Source organism: Lontra canadensis, unplaced genomic scaffold, assembly GCF_010015895.1.
Source record: "Lontra canadensis isolate GAN:19392208 unplaced genomic scaffold, GSC_riverotter_1.0 scaffold31, whole genome shotgun sequence".
Taxonomy (NCBI): Eukaryota; Metazoa; Chordata; class Mammalia; order Carnivora; family Mustelidae; genus Lontra; species Lontra canadensis.
Genome location: NW_022631025.1, coordinates 2,109,270 through 2,134,670, shown reverse-complemented (window position 1 = coordinate 2,134,670; position 25,401 = coordinate 2,109,270). Strand labels below are relative to the sequence as shown.

Genomic DNA, 25,401 nt, shown 5'->3' with positions numbered 1-25,401 from the left:
TTTCCCATTTCTTACAGTGCAGGTCTCCTGGCAGCAAATTCTTTCACCTTTTGCTTGTTTGAGCAAGTCTTCTCCTTCACTCTTGAAGGGTAACAGAATATAATGTTCTAGGTTTTTAATTTTTTCCCCAACACTTCAGGTATCTCACTCTTCTCTCTGCATGCTTGATTTCTGAGAAGACGTTGGATATAATTCCTGCCCTGTTCCTTTGTACATAAGGTGTTTTTCCTCTGGCTCTGTCAGGAGTTTTTCTTTGTGTCCTTATATGTGGTTTTGGGGGCATTTATTCTGCTTGGCATTCTCTGAACTTCTGGATCTCTGGTTTAGTGTTTGACCTTAGTTTGGGGAAATCATTAGTCATTATTGCTTCTAATACTTCTTCTGTTCCTTTGTCTCCTTCTTCCTGACATTCCCATTGCACATGTTACGTCTTTGTAGTTGTCCCATGGTCCTTGGTTATTTTGATTTGTTTTTTCCTGTTTTTGTCTTTTTTCTCTTTGCTTTTCAGGTTTGGAGGTTTCTGTTGGCATGTCCTGAAGCCTGCGAGTCTTCTCAGTGGCCTCTGGTGATTGCTGGATTAATGTCGGCCGGTTTCTTACTGTCTCTCTGTTCTTGCCCTGTACTTTCTTCCTTTTCCCTCTTCCACTTTTCCTGCCCTTTGTGGTTTTTAATCAAGCACTTGCCATGATTCTGCTTTCTTCATCATGAGTCCCCCAGACACATTCTTCAGTTCCGTTACGGTGTTTGAGCTCTGCCATGTCTTTTAATTTTTCTCTCTGTTTACATGACTCATCTTTCCTAACATGGTGAATACTTTTTTTTTTTTTTTTTTTTTTGGGCAGAGCCCCTAGCTCGTTACTGATAGTTACTCAAAACTCTTGGTCTCATGGTCCCACCATCCCTGTCTTACCGGAGTCTGGGCCAGGTGCTCGCTGTCTCTTCACACCACATTGTTTGCTTTCCAGCGTGCGGTGCCGTGTGGCTGAGACGCGGCCGCGTCGGGCGCCTGTAGCATGTGCTCTCACGTGTCTGTGACGCAGGCCACCTCCTCCCGCAGGGCGACCGGACGGCGGCTGCGCTTCGAATTCCCCTTCCCTCAGGCCCGCTGGGCTCTGAGCCAGGCCCGAGGTGGAGCTCTTGAGGGCAGGCCTTGCTGCGAACCGAGCGCTTCGCTGGGTTTCTAAACGGGGACTTTCCCCCTCCCCCTGCTGGAGGCAGGAGGGGGTTTTTCTCTCTTCCTGGAGAACCCGGCAGCGTTCCTGGACGTGAGACGTGCCAGCGCGTTGGTGCCCTGCGCCCCGTTGGCACGATTGGTGGCCGGAGGCTTCGTCCCAGCCTTCTCCACCCCGAGGCCCCGGCCGCTGGGCAGTCGCTGCTCGGCCTTTCCTGCTGAGCTGGCGTGGTCCGCGCCCGCGGGTGGCCCCCGGCTCGGCGCGGCGGTTTGCTGGGACTTGGCGGCTCTGACCAGCCGAAGGAGACTGGTTGACTCTTCGCCAGTTCAGCTTGTTTGTTGGGTGCAGCACAGAAATAGCTCGTTCTCCCCTTCGTGGCGTTCAGTTTCCAGGAGCTCTTTGCCTTCCATCTTGGTAGCCTCTTGTTCACGCATAGTGACCGTGATACTCTCAGGTTCCATGAGGACACCTGTGCTTTCCCTTCATCCGTGTGGCTCGGGGATCATTTCATAAACGGCTGCTCGTCCGACAGCACGCCTGCCGTGGAGGCGTTTCCTGAGTGACCACTAGCAGATGGTTTCTGCCAGGGGCCCCTCCAGCTGGGGACGAGAGCTCCATGAGGACGCATGGGGACTTGTGGGCCGGGGCAGCCCAGATGCAGACTCTGCTGTCCTGGCCTGGTGTCCTCGCATGGGAGGGGAGGGCGCACTGACGTCTGGGGCAGCGGACCCTGAGCGAGTCCTTCCTGTCTGTGTGCATGTCTCTCCTCATCTTCTACCCCAAGCCTTGCCATGTTCCACAGCGTTCTGGGGGACTCTGCCTTCTTTCTAGGCTGTGCCCTCCTGTCATCCCTGAGCTGGCTGCGTGTGGAAGGAGGGCGGCCTTTCGCCGTCACCTGGGAATAGTGACAGATCATCCTGCAAAGACCAGTCGGCCATCTCTACCCCTGTTCACTTAACTTGACAGTTGTGAATGGGATGCTGGGAAGGAAATGTGTGTTTACATCACACTCTTCCATGTAAGGCCAAGGAGAGAGAACTTTGTGGATAACCTGCCTGCCTTCAGCCTGGGGAATCACCATGCTGAGCCTGTGGTCAGAGAGTCTTTGTTTTCTGTTTATTTTTGCTGCTCAGCGTGAATTTTGATCCCTGTAGTAAGTACCGTGTTTGCTGCATTCCACGGATTGTGTTTCCATTTGTTTGTTTTTCAAGATCAAGTTTCATGGTGGTTTTGTCTTTGAACTGTGGACTTCTGGAAGATTGTTATTTAATTTTCAAAAACACAGGCATTTCCAGATACTATTTATTTCTCGTTTAATTCTCATGTGGCCAAAGCACAAACTTTTTATGATTTCATGTTGTTTTAAGTGCATGGAGGGTTTGTGTTACAAGGAGCAGATGGTGTGTGGGTAAACGTCTCATGTGAACTTGGGAAAAAGTACGTGTTGGCTGTCTGTGGAGTTCGGGTCTTCCGTGTGTCCGCCGATTTTCTGCCCATGCGTTACGTCCATTACGGAGGGAGGAGCTCAGATGGGTGCATGTGATTTTGGGTGATTCCGTCCTGCCGGCCCTGTCTGGTTTTGCTTGTGTCCTTCACTGTTCTGGGACGAGGTCCACACACATTCGGGTTGGGGTGAAATGTAGGGGCTTTTTGGTTCTTTGGCTCTTACCATCTTGAATGTCGTCTTGATCCTCAGTGACTTTGTCCTGAACTTAACTCGTGTGGTGTTAGCCACTGTGCCGTCCTTTCCATCTCGTCTCTGAGTTGGTGCGTGTGGGGTCTGTGCGCTGTGGTTCTCTGTTCCGTGGGCCTGGGAGCTGCCGGCGCTGGACGTGCGCTGAGTCCACAGGTTCACCCCACTGTCCTCTGTACGGCTCCGCTGTGTCTGACAGTGAATCTGGAGTCAGTATTGCCTTTATTTCCCTACATTTAATGTGTGTTGCATTGTCAGGAACTTTTATTATTGGTTGCTGGTTTTCAGAGATGGGATGGGGACGTGCTCTGGCATGGTTGTCTTTGGTGTCGGTGAGCTCGCTGGCCGTGAGGTTGCATACTTAGCACATCTGGAGGGCACGCTGCCGTTGCTTCTTCCACAGTTGTTTCTGCTTTCCCGTGCCGTCCTCTCTGTCGTGGGTGCGGTTTACTGTGCTTTCGGCCACCGAGGCCGTTCCTGTCCCTGCGCCTCCTCATCGTTGTGGAGCTGGTCTTTGTGGGATCTGGTCCGTGGCTCACCATGTTCGCTGATCTTCATTTCAGACCCTGTGTTTTTCACCAGTTTCATTCCAGTCCTTTCTTCTTCATTTTTAAGTGTTGTGTGTGTCTTCCTTTAAATATGTGAGCGTGTTTATTACAGCACTTTTAATATCTTTGTCTGTTACTTACGTTGTCTGGTGATAACCCACGGGGGTGAGGGGTCCAGTCTGCCGCTTTGCGCTGGGGATGAGCTGTGGTGCGTTGTGACCCTGTCGCTGCCCTCTGAGTTTGTTCCCATCCATGGATGCCCAGATGGGCTGTAGCAGCTTTGATTCCTGGGGCTCCTTCAGCCTTCCTGCTGACGAGCCATCTCTGTGTTTTTTACCACACGGGTCCAAAGAGGTGTCTCAGCGGACTTTGAACACCATTCAGACGCCTTCCTACCCCCAGATGCGTCATACTTTATGGCTAGATCGTTGCTTACTTCTTTGGTTTTTGTCCATGTGGTTTGGGGTGGTTTTTTAAGGGTGATCTGGGGAGATGAGCTGTTGTCTCTGTCATTTTATCTTCCCAGACCTCCTTTTATCTCCTTTTTAAGAATTAGATAAACAGATGGCATTCTACATGTTGGCTTGTTTATGGTTTATTTTCATTTCATGCTTTATGCGGTGGTTTTCAGAAGTTAATTTTTTCCAAGTTCTGAAGTATTTTCTATCCAGTTTTTATTGACTTATATTCACTTTTCTTTTAGGCCATGCTGGTGTGTCTGCAAGTATGATGAAGAAAAGGACGTCCCACAAGTAAGCACCCCTGAAACTTGCTTTTAGATAGCGGGTTGTCACCGTGGGTGACGTAGGGTCTGAGACGCAGCGTGATGCCCTCTCCCCTGGGTTGAGAAGGTCTTGCCTCACTGCATGTTTTCTCCCTTGTCCTTGGCCTGGCCTATGGCTGCCTAGGCCTGTCCATCCACCTCTTAAAGCCTCTGGGTCATGATTTCCCCTCCAGCTCCGAGGGGCTGGACTGACGGCAGGAGGTGTCCACTGAGGGAGGCAGGCGCGTGGTGAGCACTCCTGCTCCTCTCCTTGGAAGGGCTGTATGCTCTTGGCATGCAAGTTCTTTCCTCAGTCTCCGATCTGCTGGACAAGGAGCTCCTTGTGGACAGAGGCCTTTGCTCATACTTGAGGGTCTGGCAAGCATGCTGACAGGTGCACTCACTCACCGCTTTATAACATTTTCAAATAAATGAAAAGCTTGTAATTTAGGGAACACATACGCATGTTGAAAGATAATTAAAAAGCCATGTATTTTAAGTGACCAGTATGTTATAAATCCTAAATTCTGTAGGTACCAGAGTAAAGAAGCCACTTTCTCTCCCTTAAATCTTTGTGTATGATATAGTTACATTTAAAAAGAAAATTGGGATACTATCTTAAATGACAATACTGTGCTTATACTGAATTACATTGAATAGATTTTCACAAGTACCCACCAGGTTCTGGTTGCTGCTGTCGCACCACGGGCATTGCTCTAACGAACCAGTTCTAATTGTTTTGAGTCTTAATTGTAGACCGTTAACTCTGGAAGAGACCCTTTGACCCCAGCTAGCACATCCTGAGCCTCTCATTATAGCCTTTCTTTCCAAATTATTCATACTGAGAGGCTCGTGAGCAAGCAGCCACCACCCTGTGGGGCTGAAGAGCACAAGGCGCCTGTTGGTAATGGTCGGTGGTTGGTGCACACGTGCCTCCTGTTTCAGGGCACATGTGGACGTGTAAATATCTGTCGTGTGTAGTTCAGGAAATGACCTGGAATAGAAAGGTGTGACGTTGAGGTGAGTGTATGTGTCCCTGAGGTTTGAGAAAGCATTTTCCAGATTCCATGAATTTGCCCCTTACCTTCATGCTTCTGCCACGTCCAGGGACGTGGTAATTCATGTTACTGTCTCCCCTCGTTATCCTACCATAGCATTACCGTGAGTGGTAAACCGTGCCACGGTCTCAGCAGAAGGTAACCAAACAAATACAGGCCTTAAATAGTAGGTAATGCTCGAAACGTTAACTACAGTGGAAGAGAGGCAAGGGACATGTTAACTTTGTAGGACCGGAACAGTTCATGCAAAATAAATTTTGCCAATCCGTTAGAAATGATCGGCTTTAAGGATGTAATGCGCATTCAATTTTAGCCATTTTACACATTGCCGGGTAGGCCTGGAAGGTCCTTTTGTTAGGATTTTGGGCCTTGTTGGGTGTGTGCAAGGATTTCACGAGCCTCACCTGCAGCACAGTGGTCATCCATTAACTCCTGCTTCCAAGGTGCTGGTTGTTTCTCCTGCCAGAGCACAAGGAATAAACACCCGCTTTTAAACCTGGGCTGTTGGTGCGTGTACCAGCTGAAGGCGTCTGACCCGTGCGCTCCTGTGTGCGGAGCTTGACCTGGTGCTCATTCCGTTGAGAGAGTAGAGGGCTGTGACCCAGGTACTCTGTAGCCAGAGGGAGCCGGGAAGAAAGGGAAGGCTGCTCCCGTTGGCCCGTGTCTTCTCACCTCTGCACACATCCGAAGGCGGTCGGACGCAAACACCGAGGACGCGCAGGTCTGCACAAGGCACTACGAGTGGCCGTTGCTCACTGCCTCTGGCGGGGCCTCTGCCCAGGAGCTGGCGTAAAGCACGAAGCTGGTGGCTCAGCTGGGCGCCTCGGCACGCTCCTCCCATCTGCCTGGCCCCGCACTTACCGGGCCTAAGAACGCTGACGTGGACCAGGACGGGCCCTCTCCACAAGTGCCATGTTTATGGAAAGCACATGGAAAAGAAGGCCTGGAGCCATGCTCGCCTCCACTGTGGGCCTCCGGGAAGCGAGTCAGGCATGCAGGACTGACCCATGCCTCAGTCTAGGGGGCCTGAGCGGGAACCCCACGTGTGGACACCTCTGCCTGTTGGAGGGAGTCCCAGGGACACTCAGGAGACGCGTGCCGGTGGGGACTCGGGTCTGCTGTGTTGGAGCATCGTGGCACCCAGAAATCATGTAGCGGTGGCTTGTTTCTGCTTTTCCAGTAAATGGAAAAAGCTTCCGTGCCTCCTGGTGGCCGGGCCCCTCACTGCATTTTGGCAGCAAGTGGGTGACAGGTGTGTCCTGGCTTCATAGGAGGGGATTTGGGAAATACGTCGCAGCAAACAGCCTGGGCTGGAACTGCACGGGGCCACACGTACCTGCGTTTATTTCTGTAAGCGCGGGCCCGTGCCGTGTGTGTGTGTGTGTGTTGTCTTCCTTAGCACTGTGTTCGTAGCACTGTTCTCCAGGCTGCTGGGTGGTAAGAACGCCGTGTGGAGTAGAGGCTGGCCACCTGTTCTGGGTATCAGTAAGGCTTCCAGCCAAGCTGTTAAAGTTTGAGGGAGTCCGAAGTTACACCCAGATTTTTGACTACATGGGGTTCAGTGCCCCAGTCCGCTTTGTTCAAGGGTCAGCGTTGGATTTTGAAGGGAAGGCACGATTGGGCGGCCTCTGAGGTCAGTTCACCTGTCGTAGTTGTGTTTCCAGTTTTCAGGTGGGGATCTGCTGCTTTCTTCCCCTAGTTGGCATCATGGAATGCATTTCTGCTTCTGGGTTTTGGTGTACTGCCCCTGACGCGCATTTAGAGAATGGGCCGGGGCTTTTATGCACTGAGTAGAGAGATTTCCAGAGAGCACTTTTCTGTTTAAGACGTTAGTCACTGACAGTGACGAGGACGGAGAGAAACCCCCTCCTCCTCTTCCTCAAGTCCCTGGGTGGCAGCCCTGTCGAGGAACCCTGAGTCCTTTAACGCACAGAGGCCTCACGGCGCCCACACGGTGCCTGTGCAGGGAGTTTGTTCGCGGCCCGTCTGCAGAGTGGTGGTGTCCGCGGGGAGCACGCGGCCTAGTTGAGCATGGAGCCTGGTGCTGCCTGACTTCAACCCATCAAAACCGAGACGACGTCTTCCTCAGCTTGTGAGGAACTGCTCTCCACACCAGGAAGTGGGCAGCGTTTGCAAGGCCCTCGGCTCTGGGAGGCTTCTGTGGACAGCTGTTCGCGTGTAGACGGAGTAACCTGAGAACCCGGTGCGATTTGGGTGGAAGACAGACGCTCGTGGCTGTTTTTCTCTCCTGTTGAGCCAGCAGTGGCGGTTCTGCCATAGAACTTGTGTTAAGCAGCACATCCCAGAAAAGCAGCTTTTTCTTCTCTTTGCTGGTGGGCATCTTGTAAAAAGACAGTCACTTTGGTTTAATCAGTATTTTATGCTGAAATGTGCTGGAAAACAGAATAAGGGAACTGCTTTTCTAGGACGGTACTAAATAGAGTAGGGGAAGAGGGGCAGGAGTTGTTTATACAACAATGTACGTGGAGTGAGACAGGCACTTGCTGGTTCACAGCAGACGTGTGGTGGTTGGAATTTGAGCAAGTGTGGCCCCTGTAACTGCTGGCTACCAAAGTAAGATCTTCCAGTCCTGGGGGGCAGTTAGGGGGTGGGTCTCGGGCACTTAGGGAATTTGACTAAATGGTGGACGGTCTTCCAACACAGAATTTCCTTTGTGGATGGCAGAGCGAATAGTGTGGTCGGGTCAGAACTTACTCGAAGCGTTGACAGTGATGAGCGAGGTACAGAAATGCCCCCTGCATTCGCAGCTTACCTTGTTGGGAACGTGGACGCATAGACATGAGTGTTGGATCTGAATCGTGCTCCCCAGCTGCGGTGCCTGGGGTAGAGAGCCCAGGAGCCCATTAGGTCAGAAGGTCTGGGATTGTGGACTCGGGTCTCTGGGGCTGGCGTGGGCTTCCGCACGTGCTCTGGGTTGCCGTCCGCCTGCCTGCGGCTCCTCTCAGGCTCATCGGGGAGCTGAGCAGTGAGAGTGGTTGCTGAGGGGCTGGCCCCATCCATTGTCCCTGCGGACTGATAGTGGCTCCCAGTGGCCCTGGAAGCCAGTCATTTCAGAGGTGGCTTTTGGAGAGAAGGAGCAAGCAGCGTGATCCTAGGGGTTCACCTCGCTTCTGTACTTTACCTGTGAATCATTTGGGTGGTGACTCGGGGCGCCCTTGTCCTTGCACTTGGTGGCAGTTCCAGCCACCTCCCCAGAGCGAAGCGTCTGGGCGTCTGTCTGCAGCCACCCTGTGTGTCGGCCTGGCAGGTGGTCGCGAGAACATACAGGAAATTGAGAGCGGTTAAAAACATGGGCGTCCAGGGAGGACCTAAGTCAGCATCACCACATTCAGGGAGCTTCATTTTAAAATTAGAGAAGCTGTTTCCATTGTGTGTCATATCTGTGCGCTGCTCTTTGAACCACCCAGAGATGACCCAAGGGCGTGTCTGCTGCCGCCTTCCCCAGAAACCGGACACATTGCTTTTCATTTGCTTTCATATGTACTGTTCTGGCATGTGAAAATAAGCTTTAGTTTTTATTATGGTTTCTGTTGATTTTTATCTAAAGTAGTAATTAGCAATTAAAATAAAAAATTTTTTTAAAAGAATTTATTTATTTGACAGACAGAGCCCAAGTAGACAGAGCAGCAGGCAGAGGGAGAGGGAGAAGCAGGCTCCCCACCAGCAGGGAGCCTGATATGGGGCTCGATCCCAGGACTCTGGGATGACGACCCAGGCCGAAGGCAGTCGCTTAACCAACTGAGCCACCCAGTCACCCTGCAATTAAAATAAAATCTAAGAACTTGTTTAGGATATAATTTTTAACCTTTCTGTTTATGAGCAATTTAAAATGTCCACAAAAATAGAGTAACAGTAAGTCCTGAGCCCTGTCAGCCAGCTTCAGTGATCATCAGAGTTTTGCCTGATGATAGACTCTGAGACGATACCCGAGTGGACCAGTCGTTACCCGGGGAGTTCCCAACCTCAACGCCCAGTCGATGCTGGGTGGAAGAACTTAAATCAGCCTACAAACAACATATATTTGTGCACGCTTACTATGAAATAATGCATGATATTTTAACACGTGTAAGGACATTTTAGAGCACTCTCCTGTAAGCCTTGGCTGTGAGAGCCTTGGGCAGAGTCCCGTCCTCATCGTTGGGGCGCTGGAATTCCACTTGAATCACAAGTGTGTCGTTTGAAGTGCTTGTGTTTGCGTTCAGTGCTGCCGTGGGGAAAATGGTCTCTGTCGCCTTTGTCTCTTTGGCCCGACTGCTAATGAGCCGTCATCTTCCTTTAGCGCCAGGGACACGATGCTCCACAAGTAGCATTACCCCTGACTAAAATGCAGGCACTACAAGTGAAGTTCGGAAGTGGTAGCATGGAGATGTGTAAATCTGTTTTTGTATCTAGCTTTCCTGCAGAAGTAAGATACTCATTGCGTTAATTTAGTAGTAGTTACTTTATTAAAAATTGTGCTTCACATGCTCGCAAAAATGAACTGCTTTTAAGTCATCGTAGGAAAATTTGAAAGCACAGGTTAACCCAGAGGAAGACAACCTAAGTATTTCTAGTGCTGCTCCAGGATTACTCACAGCGGCTGGTACTGTACCAAATGTTTGAGAAGCCCTTTTTCTCCCTGTTGGGGGGTATTTATATGTGCACAAGTTTTTCATGTCCTATTTTCTACATTTCTCATGGATTGAGTAGCTGTGTGTTACGAGCTTCTGCATCCAGGGGGCGGGGGGGGGGGTGAAACGTGCTTTATCTCCCGTCACAGACTCAGCTCAGAGCGCGGCAGCTGGGTCTCTGCACCACTTTCAGATAAATTCCCGGCCCTGGAATCACTGGGACGGCGGATTGCCGAGTTTTGCGTAAGGAGGGCTGGATCCCTACCAGAAGCAGAGAGAGGATTGTACTGTCACCGTAATTTGCATTAAAGTAACTTCCCCAAATTGTCAGTTTTTGTTGTTACTGGTTAGAAAGTTCATCCTACCTCATCCTATTGGCAGGCCAGAACATTAGAAATTCCTGGGAGACCTAAAGCATGTTGGAGCAGATTTATGTAAAAGTTAAGCCGAGCTGGGGAACTCTGCCACTTTGAGGAGAAAGGGAGGCTGTGCGAACAGTGACTGCCTGGGTAGGCTCTGGAATCTGCACAGGTTGGGCACCACCAGGGCTGGCTGCAGCCGAAGAGGAGAGACTGCTTGCCTAGATGCTTGCCTGTCCCAGCTGCCCTCCTGAGGTCTCCGCTCACTCACCTCCTGGCCGCCCTGCAGCCCCCGCCAGACGCCAGGGCTCACCTGGGCCTGAGGAGGTGCTCCCAACCACTGATGCCATGACCCCGGTTTGCATGGAACACGGGAGCCCCGGGAACCAGCAGGCTCCTGAGGAGTGCTGACGGCAGGAGAGACCATCGCACAGCATGGGAGAGCTAACTGGGGAGCCACACGGCACCCCCAACACGGACAAGGCCGACCCGCAGAGTTCATAGAGGAATCAGGCAAGGACATGAACGTTACCCCTGATGTTGAAAGACTTGGTAATTGAAGAGACACTGCTCAAGAGAAGATCAAACCATTAGTATCTAGAAATTAAAGATGCTGTGTAAGATATTAAGTAGATAGGCTGAAATTCAAGCCTGTCTATTTCACCTGCTTTTACCTGATTCAGGAGCACTTGGTCTGAGGCTTTCTGGAAGGTAGGCAGCATTGGGGAAGGTGGATTGTGGAGGATGGACCTGGAAACCCTGTGTGCCTCTGCTACAGAAGGGATGGAGGGGGGGAGGATCAGGAATAAATATGGGAGACAGTTCTGCACAGCTCTCTCTAGACTGACCAAGTGCTAGTTGAGGGGTGATTAAAAACACAAGTCACAAATTCTGGTGACATTTCTGATTGCAGGAGCAAAGAAAATTCTAAAAGCAACTCAGAAAAATCAGTCAGAATGCAGAAGGATCGATTGGCATCGGTTTTCTGTAATTTGGGAGATGGGAGACAGTGACACAGGCTTTGAGGGGAGAGAACGGTCTTGAACCTGATGTGGGGACTGAGGTGGTTCGGGGATGTGGGCCCCAGGACCGTGTTTGGAGGCGTGCGGGAGTGCGTGCTTGCTTCTGAACCCCATTGGAGGCATCCGAGTCATCACCAGGTGTGTTCAGAAAGAGAAAACATCCAGAGATGGGAATGTTACAAGAAGTAACAAAAATCCTTCTTTTCTTGTTTGTTTCTAAATAAGGTAATGTTTTTACAAAGTTACTCAGATAAGAATGAAAACAAAATTTGGAACAGCAGCCCACATTTGAGCAGTGTCAGGTGGGGTCACTATGTGCCAGGGTGTGTTTGTTTTTGTTTTAGAAATTTTCCTTCTTTTACTACAAAATTTTTGCTTGTTTTTGGTCCTGTTAGAGCTAGGAGAGGGAAAATCGAGGTTTTGATTAATTATAGATTTTAGTAGAAGAACGTTAGCTATAAATGCAGCAGCTTACAGGTTAGAGGTAGGTTTGTAACACCAGAGCTAAGCCACGCATGGGGCACAGAAGCCTCTGTCATCCCAGCCGCACAGACCCAGAGAGACGGGTGGGTGGGTGGAGACCTACGTTGCACAGACACACAGAAGGAGATGCTGGACCTCCTGGTGTCCTGTGATGGCAGCAGGATGTGCTACTTCTGGCTCCCTTAATGAAGGCGGAGGGAAGGACCGCTGTGTTCTGGGGTAAAGGGTGCGTGAGCCACTTTGGAGAGTGTTACTGGCAGCTCTGAGTCCCCTGCTGCTGGACACAGCCGTGACGAGGGCCTCCTGTGCAGAAACACGGCCATGCATGGTGCCATGCTCCCTCTTCCAGAACAGCTGCGGGCCACAGCACAGCGCTGCTCATGAGTGTACAAGGGACGCATAGCTGAGCTGGAACACAGCTGCTCTGGGTCTCCAGCTGCCCCTTTGTGCCCTTAAACTGGCCAAGTTAGGGTGGTTTTGAGAATCACAGTAATAGAAGATGTCCTGCTTCGGAATCTTGGGTAGAAGCTTTTCTAGCTGTGGTCTTATTCTCCAAGGAGACAGAACCCGTGGTTATTATGCGTGTGAGTGTGTGTGTAGGTGTGCATGTACATATGTGGACGGAGATTGGAACCCAGGGAAAAGGGAAGATCGCACTTTCCTGTAAGAACACTTTTTTAAGTCCTTCAATTGATTGGATGAGGCCCACCCAAGTGTGGGGCCATCTGCTGGTTTCCATGTCCCATAGAAGAGTGCCCTCACAGAAGACGCTTGGGGCCATGATTGGCCGCATACCTGAGTACTGTGGCCTGGCCATGGTGATAGCCACGGTGACACTGGTGCAGCTGCAGCGTCAGTCCGTAATTTTGGTAGTGATGGTGGAGTGTTTGTGTGAACCACTGAAATGCTGCAGAGGACTGCATTCCTTCCTTGCTAGGGTTTGGGAGCCAGCCTCTGCCCTCTCTGCAGAGAGCCTGACCCCGTCCACACTGTGCATCACTCGGACTTCTGCCTCAGTGTCCCAAGAAGTAGGGGATGGATCGATGGAGGGGAAACGCCCTGCTGGCAGCATTCCAGCCGTTTCCCCACACGGCGCTCCCAGGGGCTGCGGAGAGGGCTGAGGTTCGATGTCATCGGGGTTGAGCAGTGCTCATAGCTGCAGGGCGCGGACTCAGTGGTGCGTAGTACTGGCCTTTTCCTCTACACTGAGCTGCACGCTGCAGAGTCCGGGGAGGACCTGGGGCTCCTTGCCCTGAGCAGCTCTGAGTCCAGGTCTCACTCTCCTTTCTCCCCATCGAATAAGGGGCCGTCGGTCTCAAATGCTCTCTGTCCCGCTCTGCCATGCTTTGTGTCTTCTCCCCACAGGGTAGCTCTGACTCTCGCCCCTGCAGACCGCAGCTGCATGCCCCTCTTCCCTTTTCCTCACATTTGTGTGCAATTGGAGGTGCTCCCAGCCTGCAGTCGGCCTCTGTAGAAACTCCCATGACTTCTCAGGAGGCCCCGACCAGGACATTTCTTCCTGGGCCTCGGACGGCAGCAGAGAACCCTCGGCTCACATTTCCCTGCTGAGAACCTGAACCCCGCCTCACTCTGTTGTCTGGTGGCCCCAGCGTCACTGTCATGTTCCGTTTTCCTTACATGAGATGTGTCCTTCGCTTGGATGCCCATGAGATGCTCCATTTCTGAAGTTCGTTTGTTTGACTGGAATGTTAGTGTCTGTGGTTGAAGGTCCACTTTCCCAACCCAGGGTGGCCTGTGCACATGTCTGTCTTCTATTTCAGGGAATTTTTCTTGAGTTGTGTTGGTGTCCTCCTGTTTTACAGAAGCTGGAATTCACGTCTGTCCCTGTCTCTTCATGACTGTTTTGCCCTTGCTGTCCCCTTGTCCTCTGTCCCAGGCATGCCCCTTGGTGTCTGGTAGCTGGGTTCCCCCAGTTTACTTCTCATTTCTGGGCTCTTCCGTCTCTCCTTCCTTGTCCTGGCCTCTGTTGTGTGCCTGATAGTGGGTGTGTTGTCTTTGGGTGTGCTTCCCTTTCAGTTCCGTTGTGAGGCACCTGTTTGTGAGGAGGCCTGGGGCTCCCCCAACGGCAGTCCTCCCCGCCGAGCTCTGAGCCCTTCTGTGTGTGTGAGGCCTCTGTGGGGTGTCCCCATTGTCCCTTCTGAGGCCCAGCTCCTTTGTCTCCTGCAGCGCCCTGCTCCTGGAAAGGATTGTGTGCCCTGTCTTGCTGGGAGGCAGGCTTGCTGGATGCCTCTGAGTCTTGGGGGCAGGGGGCGCGGGGAGGGCAGACCCATGATTTCAGCTGTCCTCAAAGCGCTGCACGAAACCTTGGGACCCTTCTCCAGCCCGACGTGGGATGATTTCCTCCTGGGCCATGCCCCCTTGCTGAGGTGAAGGCCTGCAGCCACCTGTCTGGCCTCGTTGGGTAGCCGTGGTTTGGTGGAAGCTCTGTCTCAAAGAACCAGTGGATTTACCAGATCGACTACTTGAAATACATCCCTCTGTATACATCACAGCCTACAATAAATTGTTTTTTGTCTCAGAGTTTGTGTGTACTCCAGTCGCTCATCACTTGCGCTCGCGGTGAGGCAGCCGAGAGCTTTCTGCCCGCCGGAAGCTCTCCTGGCAGCACGGGTGGAGCCTGGCCCTCAGCTCGTATTCACGCCAGCCCCGGCCTTGTGTGCGGACTTCCGGGGGGACCAGGATTCCTTCCCTGATCACGAGACCCACGTGTACTGCTTGTCAGTAAACACCATGTGTAGATTTTTCAGTTGTTCATGATCTGGGAAGAACGGGGTTTGGTGTTGCTGCAATAATTTTTACATTACGTTAAGTATTTGTCAAAAATGCAAGTGTGTAAGATTCTGTGTTTTCTAGAGAGTACTGACGGTACAACATGGGGGTGCCAGTCAGCCTGGACTCCTGGCCGGGGGTGGGGGGAGGAGGAGAAGCTCCATGTTTAGTGTCTTCTCACTCACTGATGAAGGTGGTGGGGGCTTGTCGTGTGGGTTCCCGAGTGGGTGAGATTGAACGGTTTGCCCATTTCCGTTAGACGAGGAACGGGTTCACGTGCATGTGTGCGTACTTCACGTGCTCAGCCCTTCTCTTTCTCTGATTTACTGGGATCACTGTTAGTTGACTCCCTAGAGGGAACGGGAATGCTGAGAACGCAGTGCTCGTGCTCAGTATGAGGGCCAAGGTTGCCTAAGGCAGCAGTGCTCTTCTGCCCGGCACAGTGGGTGTACGGGGAGCCCTGTGGCCAGCACTCCGTGTGCACACACAGTGACCCCGAGGGCCCACCTTGAGGCGCTTGGACCGGGAGTGTGGCACCACTAGCTAGTGCAGGCCTGGGAGAACCCGTAGGAGAGCATGCTAGTTAGCGCGGCGTTGGATCGAGGGGTGGGTACTTCTGAGATGATCCCTTACGTGTATATATGTGTGAATGCAGAAAACATCGGAGCAGTGTGGGGCCGAGCAAACCTGTTTCCCAGCCCCGGCGGAACATCGTAGGCTGCAGGATTCAGCATGGGTGGAAGGAGGGGAATGGCCCTGTCACCCAGTGGAAAGGAACCGTTCTGGACCAGGTGCCTGTAAATCCTTCTTTGTATCTTATAAAATACGATGGATTTGACTGTGTTTATGGACTAGAACTTAATAAAGATGAAAGAGTTTCTGCGCTCGAAGTCCTCCCTGATAGAGTTGGTAAGTTCTCTTTACTATTTGTGCGTTGTATGCTTTAAAAATGATTATCGAAATGGATGCTTTTTGATGATTCTTTGCATTATTGGTATTTTTACTTCTGCTGGAGTGCAAGCACTCCCGATACACAGTTAAGTCTCTCAAGCCACGGTTTGAGGGACTGTGAAGGATATAAAGATGTATGAAGTTATTGCTGAAGAAACTGACAATCTGATAATTTCTAACATGGTTATTTCCCACATTTTGCTCACTGTTCATGTGGACTCTGATGGGTAAGAATATTTTCTTATTAGCTCAAATGTGCTGTGTACTTATTCCGATTATAGTAGCTTATGCCTTTATTTTAGAATCCTTAAGTCAAGTGTATCTCAGCGTGTGTATTACTGCGTAAGTGATGCTGCACTTTCAGCCCTAATTCGGGCCGCCAGAACCCATGGGCTTGCTCACGCAGTCTTTAGAGTTGTTTGCACAGTGACAGGGGAAGTGAGCACCCCCTTTCTTTTTTTAAGTGTCATACAAACGTGCTTCACTTTCATAACCTAGTTCCTTAAGGCGTAAGTTGTCAGTTAATAATAGTAATGACTGATTTTACCTTTAAGAATAAAGTAAAACGTTACTGTTGTGGTCAGTAGGATGCATCACCTTCTTCAGCGTGTTGACTCGGAGATGTTTTCAGACGGCCGTGCTGCTCGTGTGTGAGCGCTGGTTTATGCTCTGGGGATGGTCTTTAGAAGCCTCCGTGTTAACGGACGCAGTTCTGGCAGAGGTGGACTTGGCGGGTGGAAGCGTGGGGTCGGATAGTCGGTGCCCTTTGTTTCTGCTGCTGTGCTCTTGGGACCCAGGTGCCTCCCCCACGCTGATGCTCTGCCAGAGCAGCAGGTCCTTTGTTGGGGTTCCCTGTGGGTAGCGGGGCTGTGTCTGTCTTCGTCCTGTTTAAATGCAGGTGTTCTCCCAGAAAGCTTGCTTTCCATCGTTTTTACCCATTTATGAAAGGTAGCTCATCGGGCAGCGCGCCATCTCTGCCAGCTGTCACAGCATACCTGTCCTTTGGGCCACTGCAGCCCTCTCTCTTCCTCCCGAGACACAGCCTCGGTTTCTTCTTGGTCTTGACGTTTGCCCGTTTCCAGCGTGAGAAACTCACGTGGAGGAGTCTTAGCCTGAAGGTCTTAAAAAAAGTCTAAACTCTCATCTCCCTTGTCCGTAGGAAGTAATTGTCATGTGTTCTTCTGACCCAGAGGTTTGGTCTGCATCTCTCCTGGGGCGAGACTGTCCGCTCCCGTGAGATTTACTCCATTTTGCTGTGTGGCCTGTGTCCATTCTCCTGAGTTCTTCTGCCATCGTAGGGCAGGAAAAGACCTTTTATTTTGGTTTGACCAAAATACCCCAGAACCTGTAAGTATCTCTGCTGATGGGCTTCAGAGTTGTCCAGTGTTTTTCTTAGAAGTTCCCAGCAGGAGACGGTTGCTTTTGTAAACAGAGCATTTTAAAAAGGAAATCCAAGGGCTTCTCTGCAGACCAGCAGTGTCTCGTACACTGACTTCACGTAATCGCTAATCATGGTGCTCCCTGCGACCCCGCAGTCTGGGAGCCGCGTGGCCTTCGCTCACGTCCCGCAGGAAGGCAGCAGCGCGCGATGTGCGTCACTCCGCACACGCGGTGTCTTCTGTGTGGGATCGCGTGTCGGTAAAGGATCCACTCGAAGACTGACCGACTGTTCATTTTGTGTGACTGAAGTGTCCTGCCTTGACCGTTGTGCAGCGTCGGTACTTCTGCTGGCGCTGGGTGCGTTCGCACTGCTGCGGAGCGCGTCTCCACATCCCTTCATCTTGTCAGGCTGCAGCTCTGTCCCCAGTGGACAGCAGCTCCCCGGCCCCCGCCCCGCCGCCTCTGGCCTCCGCTTTCGCCACGTCGGTCGCATTCAGACCCCCTCAGCAGGACTGAGACTGTTTGTCTTTCTGTGACCGGCTTCTTCCTCAGCACGGTGTGCTGGGGGAACCCGCCCAGTCTAGCCCAGTCTAGCGGGGGCCGAGTCTCCTTCCCTTCAAGGCCGCGTGACCCCGCACTGCACGTGTGCGCCCCCTTCCGGGCGCCCCTGCCTCTGGATGGACGCCTGGGCCGCGCCCGCCGCACGGCTGCTGCGGGCCGTCAGGTGCCTCTTGGGCCGCTGCTTTCCTTTCCCCGAAGGATTGTCCCGGCAGTGGAATTCTGTGTTTGCCTGAGGAGACCGCGCTCTGTTTTCCACACGTTGGCGGCAGTTTGGTGTCCAGCCGCAGGCGCGGGTTTGTCTGCCGTCGCGCTGGCCCCTGTCCTTCACTCTGGCTTTGGATTTGCGCTTCCCTGACGACGAGTGATGTCGGGCACTTGTCTGCCATCTGTGCAGAGGTGCCTGTTGGGCCCTTCGCCCGTGTCTGGGCCGGGTTATTCCATTTGTTTTGCCGCTGAGTTGCAGGCGTTCTCTGTGCGTTTGGGAGAGACGGCGCGCGCGCCGGTGCGACGGGTCCGCGGGGACGGGTCGCAGGTTCTGCGCTGCGCGTCAGCGTCGGAGCTGCCGCTTGTGTGTCCTGTAGCGTCACACGGGAGCGTCTCCGTTTCCTGAGAACACTGACAAGGAGACGCGCCTTTGCAGCAGCAGGGGCTTGTAGGCTGGATTTTGTGCGCCTGCCAGGACAGCGCGCGACAGGTCGGAAGCGGACGCAGGCAGAGACCGGGTCGTCTTCCGGGAAGCCGCACCGCAGAGGCTGGCAGTCGCAGAGCCCCACCGCCCCCGTGCTGCCTGTTTGCTAGGAAGTGTATTTTTCGTGAGAGATCCGTTGTGTAGCATTGTCACTTATGACCTCTAACACGGCAGTCTCGTAGTTGTTCATGCGAGGAAGGGCATTTTCAGATCCTCAGAAATGCTTAAGCATCATGTACGGGAGTCCAGAGATTGACAAGTTTGAGAACTTCGAAACCAGTAGGCTTTACTTCAGTGTGCAGTGGGGGGGTTTTGTGTAGTTTAGAATTAGTGCATGTGGAAGTAGAGAGAGCCACCAGATGTGTTTAGAGTGTCTTTCTGATCAAATTGGGTAACGGTATCTTTAAAAAGAAATTTTAATCTGTATTCCTTTGAATTTTATTTTAACAGAGATAGACGCACTTGTAAATGAGTAAAACAGAAGTGCTAATTGTTTTTAAAGACAGTTGTCTAAAACGTGAGGACCAGAGAAACCTTAAAATCATTAGGATTCTCTGTAATTTCCCAGTGGTGATAAAAGGAAGGTTGTGATTTTCTGCCTGCCTCTTAAAGACCGCAGAGCAGGGCTGAGGGTTAGTCTGTAGGGCAGGTGTGGACGCCCTGTCATCTCAGGGTTGGGAGACGGGAAGGGTCCTCCTTTTGTCACGGTGTCTGCACGTGGTGGCAGATGTCATTAGGGGATACAGTGGGAGGAGGCGACAGTGGCTGGTGGTCCCGCACACGGGGGAGCCTGGTGGGGAGAAGGGAGAGGCCCGTGGGGGCAGGGACAGGCAAGGCAGGGAGGCCGGCAGGCCCAGGGAAGCAGTTTGTTTTTCACATGACCCAGCGGAGGCGCTGGGCGTTTCATGCCAGGGCTCCGGATGTGTGACCGCCACGAGGCGTGGTCTGGCCGCTGTTGAAAACACAGTGGATGCGAGGGTAACCTCTCGGGCCTGGCGTGAGTGCATTTCTTAGTTTTCATCCCTGGCCTGTGATTACGTAGGTGTTAATAGAGGGAAGGTGAGTGAGGCTGCGTGGGAACCCTCCTTTTCGGCCTTTCTGCCCTAAGGCTGTCCTTCCCGCCACGTAGAAAGTAACTTAATACCAGAACGCACGCTGTGCCTCCAGCAAACCGCGGAGGTTCCAATTTAGACACAATACCAAGGACAGGAGTTGAGGAAAGCGCACAGAAGAATGGCAGGTTCTCATGGCATCCCGTAGTCTGGGGCCCACAGGGCTTGGCATCGTGCGGCCCCTGAGGCCTGCCGGTGGCCCTGGGGCCGCTGGTGTGGCACGTGGTCAGCCCTTCAAGCCTCCCCCTTGCGTGAGCTCAGCCTTCACCGTGTGTGTCCAGTAAAACCCCGTGTGAACCGTTGTTTGCTTCTCGTCCCCAGCGACCTCTCGGATCAGCGATGCGCACCTGGCCGACACGATGATCGGCAAGGCGGTGGAGCACATGTTTGAGACGGAGGACGGCTCCAAGGATGAGTGGAGGGGGATGGTCCTGGCACGCGCCCCCATCATGAACACGTGGTTCTACATCACTTACGAGAAGGACCCCGTCTTGTACATGTACCAGCTTTTAGACGATTATAAAGAAGGCGACCTTCGCATTATGCCTGATTCTAGTAAGTGCCTTGATAGCTTTTGTTCCTGTTAATTCCAGAGGAACCTGAAGGCTAGAACGAGATGTTTGATGAGCTGTTTTGTAGTTGTATCTTGTTTATTTTGATTACTGCGGTTGAATGATCATTCTTTTCACCATGCACCAAGCATGCGTTGTGAAACTTAGCACCGTTTGCCGAGTGCGATGTGTTTTCCGTGCAGTTGCTCTGTGTCAGGCTGCGGATTTGCATGTGGACGAGTATGGTGGGCCCCGTGTGTGTGGTGTCCTTACTCAGCTCAGCATTTTCAAGGCTCGTCGTGTTGTGACGAGTGTCAGTGCTTCATCTCTTTGCACGCCACATGCAGCGGCCCTGCGCGCACGCGTGTCATCCGTCGCGGGTGGTGTGTGGCTTGTCTGCCTCCTGTTGATGGTGAAGGACGCTGCGGTCAGCCCTTGGGTGCAGGTTTCTGAGCAGATGTTTTCAGTTCTCTTGAGTGCGTACCGAGGAGTGGGATTGATGGGTCTGTGGTCACTGTTGAATCACCCTTCTCCGTGCGCATCAGCTGCGTGTGAGGGTTCTGAGGCATACACAGCCTGTTAACCGATGTTTTCACTGTGTCCTTATGGTTGCGAAATGCTACCTTGTCATGGTCTTGGTTTACATTTCCCTGATCACTCAAGATGTCAGGTATCTTTTTGTGTGTTATTGGCCGTTTCTGTGTTTTTTTTTTTTTTTTTCTTCTTTTTAGATTTTATTTATCTGTTTGAGAGGGAGAGAGAGAACACAGAGGGAGAAGCAGGCTCCCCGCTGAGCAGGGAGCCTGACGTGGGGCTCAACCCCAGGACCCTGAGATCACGATCCGAGCCAAAGACAGACGCTTCACCGACTGAGCCAGACGCTGTCGCCGTTTCTGTGTCTTTTTCGGAGAGAAGTCTGTTGGTGCTGTCTGCCTGTTTCCCAGTTGGGCCCCTGTTCTGTTGCGGCGTCAGAGTCTGGATCTTGATGGAGGTCTCTGGACCCATGTAGGATTTGCAGACACTTTCTTTTATTCTGTGGGTTTCTGTTTACTTTCTTGGTGCCCGTTGAAGCACAGACGTTTTTAATTGTGATGAAGTCCAGTGTTTTCTTTCAGAGCTCATGCTCTGGTAGTGTGTCCGAGGTCATGACGATTTACCCTTTTGTTTTCTTTGGCAAGTTTTACAGGTCTTGCTCTTACATTTAGATCTTTGATACATGTTGAGTTCATTTTTATGATGTGGTGGAAGGGTCCCCCTTCGTTCTTGTGCATGTTGTCTGAGCACCACGTTGTGGAAAGACCTTCTTTCCCTGCTGGCTGGTTTCGGTGCCGGCGGTGAAAGGGAGCTGGCTGCAGATGGACGGCCGTGCTCCTCTCTGCTGGGCACGTGCCGTTCTCGGTCACGTGGCTCTCAAGTAAGTTTTGACATTGAGAGGTGCCGAGTCCTACTTTTTTCTCTCAGAATTGTTTTGACTCTTCTGGGTCCCTGGCAGTGTCCTGAGTTTTGGAATCCGTTTGTCAGTTTCTGCAAGGAAGTCAGCTGGGATTCTGATGGGGATTGTCTTGAATCTCTGATCGCCTTGACACTGTGAAGCCTTCTGACCCAGGAGCCCGGGATAGTTTCCCATTTATTGAGAATTAAAGATCTTCATCAGTAGTATCTTGTAGTTTGCAGCGTATTGGTTTTACACTTTGTTAAGTTTATTCCTAAATACTTTGCTTCTTTTTTTTTTTTTTAGATTTTATTTATTGATTTGTCAGATCGAGAGAGAGAGAGCAAGCACAAGCAGGCAGAGTTGCACGCAGAGGCAGAGAGAGAAGCAGGCTGAACGAGGAGCCCGATGTGGGACTTGCTCCCAGCACCCTGGGATCATGACCTGAGCTGAAGGCAGTGGCTTAAGCGACTGAGCCACCCAGGCGCCCTTACTTTGCTCTTTTTGATGTGGTTGTGAATGAAATTATTTTCTTAGTTTCATTTTTGGGTAAACCTGTTCTTTTTTAAACTACTCCATAGCCTTTCCTCCAGCACAGGGTTCCCTGGGCCTGTACAGAGTGACCAAGGTCTGTGATAGCACATCTCGGGTTCTTCTGTCGACAAGTCTGTGAATCTGCTTTCAGGGTGCTCTTCCAGCCCTGACTCTCCACCTTCTTTGTCTTTGGCTTTGTGTACTTTCATCCTAAATCTGTAGAGGGATGTATTTTATGGGCAGGAATTTAATTATCAGGAGTGTTGTTTGTATGAAGTTGATTTTTAGCTTTTTTTTTTTTTTAAGATTTTATTCATCTGACAGACGGAGATCACAAGCAGGCGGAGAGGCAGGCAGAGAGAGAGAGGAGGAAGCAGGCTCCCCGCCGAGCAGAGAGCCCGATGCGGGGCTCGATCCCAGGACCCTGAGATCATGACCTGAGCCGAAGGCAGAGGCTTTAACCCACTGAGCCACCCAGGGGCCCCTGATTTTTAGCTTTTTTGTAGAAAGGATCCACAGTAAGGACTGTTGCTTTGCTGCGTGAAAGCGTAGGGGCATTTGGGTCATCTGGGCTGTCCGCAGACTCTCCCAGTGCCCCCTGGGCCCCCTTTAGCCCCTCCTTAGCCCCTGCTCAGTCCCCGCTTGGCCCCCCTTGGCCTCCCATTACCCCTTCCTCAGCTGCTCAGCCTCCTGCCCCGCCCGCCAGCTGGTTTTGCAAGTGTGGAAGTGCAGCTGCCACCAGTGATGTCCTGGAGCCGGGCGCTTGCAGCGGCCTCTGTGTGAGGCTCTGGCATCTTGGCTCAGTCGCGGGGAGAGGCCCGGCTGTCGTGGCTTTGGAACGCTCTGTAAGCGTGCAGCACCCCGAGGGTGTTGGGCGCTGGCGCCGCTGCCGAGGAAAGAGCAGTTTTGACGAGAGGACGTGAGCTTTGGGTTCGGCATCGCTTCCCTGCTTGGAGGAGCTGATGACCGCCGGACTCGGGCTGGTGGCTGGCGTCATTCGTGGTGTCAGCACCCGCGGTCAGACTAGCCCGGTAGGGCTGTGTCCGCAGGTGAAAGACGGATGTGCTCGGGATGCAGCAGGCTGTGTGTGAGGCTGGGGGTGGGGGTGATGTGCCAGCAGCGAGAGCACAGGCAGCCTGGGGTAAGCGCGGGGTGCAGCGCCCCCCGAGGGCATCTGGAAGCCCTCTCTTGCTCCTTGTAAAATGGCTCGCCCCACGCAGGACCTGCAGGGGTTTCTGAAGAGAGGGGGGTAGCCTCCCGGCCCCATCCCCTGCCCCTTGGGTCTTTGCTGCTGGAGGTTTGCTCTGGTGTCTGTGCTCCGAGAACACCACATAGCCCTGCTGGCTCAGGGCAGGGTTCTCCAGCACACGGGCTTTGCTGCAGACCAGTGCCGTCCTGGAGGTCGTCATGATTAGTCTGGGCAGGGGTTCGCTCAGTACCTATCTCCAGAGCCTGGGAAATCTTATCCGAGAGCTTGGGTAGGAGGACCATGTGAGTGAGATGCAGCGAATGTGGGGAGAAGGAAGCTTTGAGGAGTTCCAGGAAGAAGACCAGGGATGTGTTGAAGTGAATGGCATACTCTCAGCGTCCCAGGAGGTATTGTCTGTTTTGAAGGCCTGTTTCAGGGTCACTGCGGCTTTTGAGAAGTTTTGTGCATCCAGGCTTTTCCCCGGCCTTTCCTTGCCTCACCCCCTCAGCCGGTCTCAGCTGTAATTAAGTACAAGCCACAGGGATTTCTGGTTATGATTTTTCAAAATTCTTGACACGTCTACATCCTGAGGGGGTGGGGAACAGCACACTGTTTTTGTAAATAAAGTTTTATTGGCACACTTTTCGGTTCTGTGCCCCTCGCAGCTACTCTCACAGGACCAACAGGGCCGAGCAGTTGGTGGGTGCAGAGACCTATGTCCTCAAGCCTCTGGCCCTTGAAGAAAAAGTGGGCCGACTCTTGCTCTAGATAATTAGGATGAATCCGGATGTTACGTTTTTAAACACTATTTTTGAAATAGACACGTGAGTTGGTACTTCCGTAAAAATTGACTTTGAATTCTTTCTTCCGCCCTCTTCCACGCAGATGATTCTCCTCCAGCAGAAAGGGAGCCGGGAGAAGTTGTGGACAGCCTGGTGGGCAAACAGGTGGAGTATGCCAAAGAGGACGGCTCTAAGAGGACTGGCATGGTCATTCACCAGGTGGAGGCCAAACCGTCGGTCTATTTCATCAAGTTTGATGACGATTTCCACATTTACGTCTACGATTTGGTGAAAACATCCTAGATGTCATCATGGACTTGGCCAAATTTGTGGAACTATTAAATGTATAATTTGTAGACATAAAGACTTGATTGCTTTCCAGTTTAATGAAAGCTTAAATGTCCCTGCGAACCCACAATCTCTGCCAGCAGAACCGGTTTGTTCTGAATAGTACAGATTGATGTGAACACAGAGCATTTTGTGTAAGAACTCCTTCCTCTTACGAGAAGTCTGTGTGTCTGGAGGAGAGTTACAGGCAAGTTTGGTGAAGTTAAGATAGCACTGCGGTCGTGTAAACTGGACTGGACCGCCCCAGCTCCCCAGCACCGTAGTTCTCCCCACCTGCTGCCACGCTGCAAGCATGGTCTGGCACTGTCGGTACTGCCTTCTTCGTTGAGACGTGTATGGACCTCTCCCTGTCCGCATCTGTGTGTGTCCATACGCGCGCTACACACACACACACGCACACACGCACATGCACACGCACACACGCTTCCTTGGCAGTCCTTTCCTTGTGGATTGGGGCGGGGGTTCAATAATATTCTCCAGTTTAACAGGAGTGCTTGTCCTAAGTCAGTCCGATTTCGTATATTACTGCTGTTTATTTAAAAGTAAATGTGGGCACAGGAGACACAGGGACGTTCAGCGTGTTTTGGAAGTCAGAAGTTCACACGCCTTTTCAGTCTGGAGGCTTTAAACCACGAGTCCGAATAGGAATCATTGTGAACAGTTGCTGGACCCACATTAGAATTTGACAAAACAGAAAGCTGGGTAAAAAGCTGCCTTTAATTTCTAAGCTTTGTAAAATTTTGTTTACATTTTTTATCATAAATACTTTTTTTGTTTTAAAGCAAAGCCCAGGTACTTGGTCCACACGGTGTGATGCCGGGGTGCTTGGGACGGCACAGCCTGGTCTGTTAGTCTGTACCATCAGCAGTCCGGACTCCAGTGCATGATTTGAGAGGCAACGGTGCGCCAGTGGCTGGCACGCATGTGCTACATTCCTGGCAGAACCTAGCGCTGTGATCCGAGAAATACAAGTGTGAGGGTGGTGTGGCCTTCTGACAAGTTCTCTGGGACACTTTTATTTTTATTACTGTTCTTACTGATACGTGGTTTGGTCAGAAGGCTTCCCCTAGCTTTTCCCCACAGAGAGTATGTAGACATGTAATGGCCTGGGTCCCCTGACCCTTTCTGTGGTGCTGAGCACTCTTGGCTCCCGGTGTTCTGCTGACGTGGACTCTCCTGTCATCGTGCTAGCCTCTGGGTGTGACTGTGGCCCTCAGCCTCCCAGCCCTTTCGTGGCTTGTTCCTGCAAGGTGGTTTTGACCGAAATAGAATCACAGAAGTGGTTGGGTGGCAGCGACATGGTCATCTGTCATGTTGTTTCAGATGAGCCCTGACGGTTTGAAAGCCAGGAGAG

General features: G+C 51.9%; 1 protein-coding gene across 2 annotated transcripts in view; it reads left to right on the top strand.

Annotated features, from left to right (window-relative positions):
• The window catches only part of SPIN1 (spindlin 1), a 76,149-nt gene extending 51,976 nt beyond the window's left edge, over positions 1 to 24,173 (top strand). Inside the window, exons 3-6 of one of the 2 annotated variants that reach the window (XM_032866424.1) lie at positions 4,117 to 4,165; positions 15,175 to 15,310; positions 19,533 to 19,766; positions 23,803 to 24,173. In XM_032866424.1, coding sequence (XP_032722315.1) covers positions 4,117 to 4,165; positions 15,175 to 15,310; positions 19,533 to 19,766; positions 23,803 to 24,002 — 619 coding nt within the window. In that variant the 3' untranslated portion in view covers positions 24,003 to 24,173. Of the gene's footprint in view, positions 1 to 4,116; positions 4,166 to 15,174; positions 15,429 to 19,532; positions 19,767 to 23,802 lie in introns of both variants that reach the window. The other variant, XM_032866423.1, reaches the window with a different exon arrangement.
• Positions 24,174 to 25,401: the final 1,228 nt, after the last annotated feature.